Source organism: Galeopterus variegatus, unplaced genomic scaffold (assembly GCF_000696425.1).
Source record: "Galeopterus variegatus unplaced genomic scaffold, G_variegatus-3.0.2 Scaffold542, whole genome shotgun sequence".
In the NCBI taxonomy this organism is placed as follows: Eukaryota; Metazoa; Chordata; class Mammalia; order Dermoptera; family Cynocephalidae; genus Galeopterus; species Galeopterus variegatus.
Window position 1 is genome coordinate 57,508 of NW_007726653.1, and position 9,231 is coordinate 66,738.

At 37.7% G+C, this 9,231-nt stretch overlaps 1 protein-coding gene across 1 annotated transcript in view; it reads right to left on the reverse strand.

Annotated features, from left to right (window-relative positions):
* LOC103588259 (kalirin) overlaps positions 1-9,231 on the reverse strand; it is a gene marked incomplete at its 3' end in the record, with an annotated part of 440,967 nt that overhangs the window by 56,162 nt on the left and 375,574 nt on the right. The window contains exon 13 of the mRNA XM_008569903.1: positions 8,657-8,831. Within this exon, the coding sequence (XP_008568125.1) occupies positions 8,657-8,831 (175 nt within the window). The remainder of the gene's footprint in view (positions 1-8,656; positions 8,832-9,231) is intronic.

The following is a 9,231-nucleotide window of genomic DNA, read 5'->3' on the forward strand; positions in this document are numbered from 1 at the left end:
TTTTTTTTTTTTTTTCTTTTTAATTGACCTTGCCAGTTTCTTTGGAAAAAAGATAATGAAAACCTATCTAGAATTCTCTGGTTCCCCAGGGGCCTTTTCATGGATAGAAGACACATCTGCAATCTGGTACTGGGGTGTGAACAGAGGGACTAAGGCTGCAGCAGACAGAAGTGTGACCTGCTCTCTGCATAGGCAGGTCCTCTGAATGGCAAGAGCAGAAGTCTTTGGTTGCCACAGCAGGTGCTCTTCCTGAACACTCAGGGATCTCCTAATATGACTCTAGCAAATTAGGAGAGAAACAATGGGGAAGAATAAGATGAGATATTTAACTGTTTAAAATCTGGAAGTAAATATACTCACACATATATAAGAGAATGTATTGTGAATAACAACAACAATACTGACTATAATGTATTAAGCACTGATGAAGTGCTAGGAACTTTGCTAAAAACATTGTAGGTGTTAACTCATTAAATTCTCACAACAACTGTATGGGCTGGGAAATATTATCTCATCCCCATTTCTCAGATGTGAAAACTGAGGCTTCAAGAGCATAAGTAACTTGCCTAAGGTCACACAATTTGTAAAGCTGGTGAAACAGGTTTCAAACCTAGGAAGTCTAATTCAAAATTCTGCACATTTGATCACAGCAATACTGCCTCTCAGCAAAGGTGATAATATATTTAATCAACACTACATACGTTCCATATATTAAGGTTCAATCTCATTCCAACTAACTTGGCATTTCATTGTGATGAGATGCTACTGACATGCATGGGCTGTCAATTGCAAAAAGAACACCCTTCTGTTTTATGATGTCATTATTTTTATCAAGATGAGAAAAGTAGAAGCTAAATATTCTCTACTGGCCTACGAGTGCTGACTGATAGGAAAAGACATACTGTAGCTGAAGAGTCATCTCATTGCATAGGAAGAGCTATTTTATTTATAATGTGTTGATATAGGTTACCACTGTGAAATGAAAATAAACTAAATTATCACAGTCATTTACTATTCTTGTTGAATACAGGGTTAAGTTCTTTCCTGTGAATCAATTTTAAAAAGGATGAGATTGGTGAATTCTAAAACAGATTATTTGAAAGGTATCATAGCACTTCCCTCTGTTCGAGAAATATGTATAACCTGTCTGAAGAGTTAAAATATTTATTTAAATAGCTATATAAAGACCTTTGGGGATACTGCAAGAATTTTCTAGAAAAGCAAAAGGACTTGGGAGTAATGAGTCTGCTCAGTAGTTTTTAATTTTTTGCAAAATAATATAAGAACATATTGCAAAATGCTATAATTGATGAGTTCCAATGTTCAATTACTTAATTTCTACTCCCATTGGATAATTTGGATAATTGGATAATTTTTATGGCCATTTCATTTTCTTTTCTTCACTATCATCACAATTAAAACTGTGGTATTTGATATAATCATGACTTTGTCATTTAATAGGGTTGGAAGGGATCTTGAGTAGTAATTTTGTGCATGCCTTTGCCTCTTATTGATTTGAGACTTGTGGAGCTCTATTCCATTTTCAAAAAATCTCCCCTTTGTTGAAGAGCTCTCACAACATATATTGTTCACCCATTCTAATACTTACCAATGCTTGAGTGTTGGGATGTTCTTTTTTCCCACGTAAGCTAAATACCTAGTGCTGTAGCTTACATCTGCTCCCTTCTACTGCATCTTTACCAGAAAGAAAGAGCAGAGAGAGTATGAATCTTGATAATGTCACCTGAGTCAGGCCCACAGCCCCAGACTCACCTCATTACAGAGTGATCTAACAGTTTTCATCAGGGATCTTTGATAATTTACTAAGGAGCAGAGAGAGTATGAATCTTGATAATGTCACCTGAGTCAGGCCCACAGCCCTAGACTCACCTCATTACAGAGTGATCTAACAGTTTTCATCAGGGATCTTTGATAATTTACTAAAAACAGGTGACTTGCCAGAAAACTAAAGCTGTGTGAATAATCCTGATTAAAAAAAAAAAAAAAAAAAAAAAAAAAAAAAAAAAGATGGTAGGGAAAATCTCCCAACGAGTCTGAAATTAATTTGACAAAAGGTCTAGAAGAGACTATCAAATATATATTTTGTGAGGAATTTGGTTTACTTCATTGTATTTATTCCAGATTTCCTCCTCAAAGGATCTGGGGTACATTTAGAAAATGCTACCATGATCACTAGAAAGAATCCACAAAGATGATGTCAGAACTTATTTTCTTTATCTTGATATAGTTACTGTGCTGGTGGATTTGGCATGTTACAAACATGGAGAACAGCAAGGCTTTGCAGAGCCTTACTTTGTTTCTATGGAAGAAAAAGTGATGAAATTGGACTAATGATGGTGCCTTTAGGTGATTCACAGCCGATGGTGACCGTGCAGGCTGATGGCTGTGTCAGTGGAGAATCTCCACTGAAGCTCCACAGGGTCCTGCCTGCCCCGGCCAATATTGCAAACAGCCATAGCATTGATAGTTATAATGAACTAAATATAAATCTATTTTCATAGGCTGAAGAACTGTGCAAAAAATAAAAGAGTAAAATCTGAGATGGAAAATATAAAAACTGCCATTCAAGTTTTTTTAAAAAGTCAGTGTATGGGAAGCACTTACCTTGAAAAAACAAACAGGGGCTTTTAAGTGAGCAAAGCCTGGACAAGATAGGTGATAAAGTCACTGCAAAGGCACCTATCTCCTGGGCTGCACCAGGAAAGTGCCAGTGTCTTCAACATGACATGTGCAATGTGGGTGCATGTGAGCCCCTCCAGCAGGAGGTGACAACAGGAGTTAGTGAGGGTGACCATGCCCTATTCAGAAAGAGGTGAATAAACTGGGGATATGCACCATAGAGAAGGGCTGACAACAAAGAGAAATAGTCACAGAAATTTTAGAGTCAGAGGGGACTACAGAAATAAGTCAATCACATGGTTTTTCAGATAAAGGAAAAGAGGCTTATGATAAACATTTTCAAGTATTTATAAGGCTTCCAAATAAAAGAGGGAACAGATTTGTTCTAGGTTGTTTGTTTTCTAGAGAGCAGAACAAGGGCCAAAGTGTAAAAGGTGGAGATTTTGGCTCAACACATTAGGGAGATCCTGAGCTCCCTCTTTTCTCCCCCCTCTCCTATGCCCCCCAACTTCTGGGCTCTGGAGATATTCGGGTAGAGGCGGGTGACGTCCTCCAGGGATGCCAAATCCTGACTACCGCCTTTTGCCTATCCTACCAGTATAATCTCATTGGGAAACCTTCCATGGGCAGCCCGAATGGGCCAAGCATTCCCCACTCAGTGTTTGCACCAAACCATGATCCTCTCTCTGTCATAAAATTATCACATTGTATGATGACTCTCTGTTTCTGTGTTTCTCCCCAACTAGCCCTCTGATGGCAGGGACTGTTGTATCCTCAACGCCCAGCATAGTTTTTGGTACATAGTAGGTGATCACTAAATGCTTTCTGAGTTGAATTTCTATACAGGTGAAAGGCTCTTTCTAACATAAAATTCTGCAGGCCTCTGCATATAACCAATTGAAGTATTGAGACCACCAGAAAGTTGCAACCAGCTTTCTTTTTTCTAGGCAGAAGTTTCCTCCTTGAATGCCATTTCTTCCCAGCCTCAACCTGTCCCCAACTTGTTCTAATATAAATCCCATAGATTTAGAGTTGGCTATTCCATTCCTTACTCTGTTTAATTACTCAGATAAAGTTTCAGGAGCACTGAGCAAACTTTTAAAAAGTCAGTGTATGGGAAGCACTTACCTTGAAAAAACAAACAGGGGCTTTTTAAGTGAGCAAAGCCTAGACAAGATAGGTGATAAAGTCACTGCAAAGGCACCTATCTCCTGGGCTGCACCAGGAAAGTGCCAGTGTTTACAGAGTTAGAGATTTAAAAGAAGGACCATAAATGTGGCCCCTATTTTCAGAAAGTCCCTTGTTTAGAGTATCTTTCTTGGTGTCATTTCTAGGACTCTCCTAAGTAAGTATGCCTACCTCAGGGGATGCCCAAGTTATCCATAGATAAAAGACAGAAAAATTATCTCTATGTAAATATGCATATATATGTGAATATATATTATATGCACACATATTCTATTAAACCAAAGAAATATATATAAAGTTCCCTCGGACTTTCACTGGTAGATTGATGCTGGAGTCTTTCCCTGACACATGGCAGATGGTTTTGTGCCATGTGAAGTAAGAAAAGGCTCCTCAGGGAAAGCAGTAAGAAATATATATAAAGTTCCCTCGGACTTTCACTGGTAGATTGATGCTGGAGTCTTTCTCTGACACATGGCAGATGGTTTTGTGCCATGTGAAGTAAGAAAAGGCTCCTCAGGGAAAGCAGGAGAGCCACAATTCAGAGAGGATGACTGTGGCTTATTTGTTCATTGCTTTCAGCATATTTCAAATTATTGCTCTTTTCATACGCCCAGTTTTAACTAAACTAACCTTCACAAAAAGATACAGTGGCTTAAAAGTTTCCTGCAAAAAAACTGCAGTTTGAAGATAACACTAATCATGAAAGTACAAGAAAACTTCGAACTCTGTCAGGTCACTTCATGGAGTAAGGAAAAAAAAAACCCAATCTAATCAGATCTATCAAGAAATCAGGCAAAAATAATTGGAAATCATCAGAAGACTATTTGAAATATGGAACCACAACTTCTAATAAAAAAAGCTAAACTTTACCCAAAGGGTATATTGAGTTTCAAAATTTTTAGCCAGTAATAAAACATTTTTATAACATAAAATAATAAATATGCATATGTAGGGGGTTGCAAGTTCAAAAATATTTCATTGAAAGAGTGTGTAATTTTAAAATTTTGCAGACTACTGGCCTATTGTTTCTAATTAATTGTAGAAAACTTGGAAATGCAAGAAAGCATCAAAAACAAGGAAAAAATCACCTATCTTATTATCATCACAAAATAAACATTNAAAAAAAAACCCAATCTAATCAGATCTATCAAGAAATCAGGCAAAAATAATTGGAAATCATCAGAAGACTATTTGAAATATGGAACCACAACTTCTAATAAAAAAAGCTAAACTTTACCCAAAGGGTATATTGAGTTTCAAAATTTTTAGCCAGTAATAAAACATTTTTATAACATAAAATAATAAATATGCATATGTAGGGGGTTGCAAGTTCAAAAATATTTCATTGAAAGAGTGTGTAATTTTAAAATTTTGCAGACTACTGGCCTATTGTTTCTAATTAATTGTAGAAAACTTGGAAATGCAAGAAAGCATCAAAAACAAGGAAAAAATCACCTATCTTATTATCATCACAAAATAAACATTATTAGAATTTTGTGAAGTGTCTCTTCTATCAAAACCAGTTCATATAAATGTCTTTCATAGAGGCAGGCTGAACCTTCAGGAAAAAAACTTCATAGAACATCATGTTCCATCATAGGTCACTTTATCTAGTCTCTAGAAAGTCCAAGAAGATATGTCAGGAATGCAACTGCAGTCCTGTTTTTGAACATCTGTCCAACAAATCTGGGATAAGTTTCACTTTAAGTGGAAATGCCCTATGATCTCATTCCAGGTTATAATGTGGGAGCCATATACACCGTTATTATTCAGTAAAAGGAGACCAGTGCAGCAACTCACGTGCTATCCTAATTTTTAAATTAATGAGCTCGTCTCAGTCATCAGTGATATGGTTAAGGAGCCACACTTAGATTCCCTAGATGTCAGGGTAGCAGGCCTGCTCTGGTTCTCAGTAATCCCCAGGAATTCAGAATATGTTCATCAAATGCCTTCCTTTAGGAAAGGAACCACAGCTGTAGGTTCTGCAATCACATATCCTGCACTGGCTTATGTCAGCTTTGACACACCTCTCATTTCAGAAACCATTCTTAGTTTCACACTCTGAAGCTTTTCGAGAATTTTGCTCTTCATCTCCACAGTGAAACATAGTTGGTATTTGAAATATCATCACCCTCAAAAATAACTTCTGACAATCTGACTTGAAGCAGAGTATTTCCACAGGTTTGGAGGATTTCCATTTCTAAGATAATACGCATTTTCCCCAAATTTTGAACCTCCCACAAAATGGGGAACAAGATCTTTCTAAAACCTGGATGTCACAGCCTACACCAAAGAATGCAGAATCAAGTCAATATTTTTATCTCCCTTGTTTTAGTAGGCCCTCACATCATTCCCCCACTTTTGTTCTATTACATACCAAGTTGTCCAAGTTGTTATGCAGTATTTGGGGAGGGAAGGGAATTTTTAATTGTTAGTCCTGCAATTAAAATATATAGTTCCTCCACTCCAATATTTAAATAGAGTCCAATTTTAAAGTATTTGAGTTACACACATATTTTTTAAAGGATATTTTCTGCACATGCTTTGGATTGTTTTTCAGGAGCAGAACTGGATTTACCCAGATCACTACAGGCAAATACACCCTACTGATGCCCCCAGCTGATGACAGGGGTGCAGTCCATGTCAAAGTGAAGTTACCTGACCCATTCTAGAACTAAACCAGCAACTCTAACCTCTCAACCACAGCCATCTAATCAAATAATCTGAACTCTCGGATTGTTTACTCCCCCTTAAGCATTTTTTTAATATGGACCTGGAATGACAGGAGAGTAAGGAAAGAAAACAACAGCAAAATCACCACACCAGCTAACATCATTTCCCCTTGTATATATTTACTCCTGGTAGGCAAAATGGAGCTAAGGAAGAACTGTGAGAGTGCCTGGGGCCTACACTTTAACGCAACTATTGACTTTTGTGAGTCTCACTCCCAGTTACTAAAGACTGATGACTCACACCCTTTCTCTCTCCTCCCTCTATTACTTTTGTCATCCCATGTTTATGAAGTTCACCACATTTATTCTTCACTGCATGTCAATATCTTTATTTTACCACTGGCATTTTAATTGTTCATTCAAAATATGTTTTAATACTTGCCACCTGAAATCCTTTTGAGTTTAGATTCAAAATAAATGAAATATATGGCATCAGTTGGAAGGCTATTTAGATCTAGATTTAAAGACTGATCTTTCCCTTTGTTCCAGAAACTGTCCAGGAAGAACCTTTTAGAACAAGAAATCCTTAAGCAACAAATTACAAGGGCTCCCAGGGAGGCAGGTGTGCTTATGAGAAGAGAAAGATCATAAAAAAGTAAGCAATAGGAAGATGATTACCTTTAAGATTGCTTTTCTTTTACATTTCAGATTCTCAATATAAACATTTTTGGTCCTAGGACTGAAGAAGAGGGCAGCTGTTGCCAAGACAGTCTTCTAGTCCTGAGTTGGATTAGGATTGTGATATTGGAGATTTCAACATTAAAAAATAATCATTTTTCTCTAAGAGGGGAGAGTATGGGTGCTGAGGAGAGATGACTAGCTCCAGTAATAATCCTTATGTTCCCATAACATCTGTGTTCATTTTTGTTTGTAAGCAGGTACTTCAAAAAGTTCATGGAAAAGTAGAATTAAAAGATAATCTAATCTTTTAAAATAAAATAATCTTTCCATGAACTTTTTGAAATACCCTCATATATATATATATATTTGTGTGTGTGTGCATATATAAATATCTCACTGAATTATTATTATTTTTACTTGTTTGTCTTCCTTACCAGTATGACTTTAAGGGCAGGAACTGTATCTCTTATTTTTAACATTGTATTTGATATAAAATAGGCAGTCAAATGTTTTCCAAATAAATTTCATAAAATAAATTATTTGTTTTGGGAAAAAAAAATCATTTTCCTTCTAGACCAGTTTCATGGAAACTTCTATAGATATTGTTGGGAAGATCAATCCGCAGAAACCCAGCAGCTCTAACTCGAGGGCAATAGCTGGAATGCAAAACAAAATTAAAAAGAAATAGTGGATGGAGAATGGCTTTCCCTCCTACCATACCAGTCAGGAGCAAAGAGAGGACAGTGCCTTTAATTTAACTCTTTACCATTCCTGAAAAAGAAAAAGTACTTATATGTTGGATACTCTTCATAGCCCAGAAACCCTATTGGCCTGGCTTTAGTTACTGTTTCAAAGAAGAAAATAATAAGAGGTAGATATTTTGTGGGGCAGACATTTTTAAATGGTATCATAAAGGGGACATAAATAAACAAGAACATATGATTCTGACCTTCCAAAAATGAACCAAAGAGTCTATGAAATGAAACAACAAATGGCCTTGGCACAGACTTACTTTCTTAATAGGCAGAAATCAAACTGAAGATACAGGGCATCCTTCCTGGCTTCTTGGCTGCTGTGACTTCATCTAATCCCTGATCTATATTCGCCAGCTGAGGAGGCCACATAATTTTAACACCTACCCACTCATGAAGCTAGTGAACTCAATTACTCTACTTTGACTACTAAACAACCAATTCCATGGTCTTTCAGGAACCAAAGTACCAAGTAAGAGTCAATGAACAGCAACAAAAACTTCAGCGAAGTAATCCAACAACAGAAAGTACGACAGAGGGGCTCTGCTTGGCGATGGGATGAGATGGACTGGAAGGAATGTATCATCATGCAATGTGAATTTCTTGAGTTCTAAAAGGGCATCCTGGATGCATACCCCCCTCTAATTCCCTGGGACAGTGCTGTTGGTCAGGAAGCACTCTCCACGCCCCATGCCCAGCTCCCCTCCTGCCCCCCACCGCTACCTCAATGGTATACTGCTCAAAGATGCGCAGCTGCAGGAAGATGTCCAGCTTGATCTTCCGCTCATGGAACAGCTCCTCCATCTGCACCTGGGCGTCGTCTAGCTGCTGCAGGACCGACTCGATGTGGCTGATGGAGCTACTGTGGGGCGTCTTGTTGTTGGACACAGCTGAGTCCCTGTGGCAGAGCAGGGAGAGAAGGAAGGGAGGGGGAGGCCTTGCCATGTTAAAACTGACTGAGGAGGAGGGGGGCCTTCCTCACCTGAGCAAGGTGAATATGAATCAGTTGAGTTATTCAATTAACAAATATTTATCAAACTCCTACTGTGAGCTTGACACTAGGGGACCCAAAGATATATGCATCCTCTTTTGGGTTCACAACTCTGTATTTCCAATACTAGCTGCTCTCCTATTTCTCAGACAGCACTGTGAAAGGGATCAACAAAGCATAAAACATTAGAGAAATGGAACAGTTCTATGCACATGTGTAGCTTAACAGGTACAGTTTTAGTACACAGGTGTACACATATCACTATACATCGAGTGTAGACAAATTAAAGGCATAAAGAAAAAAAAAA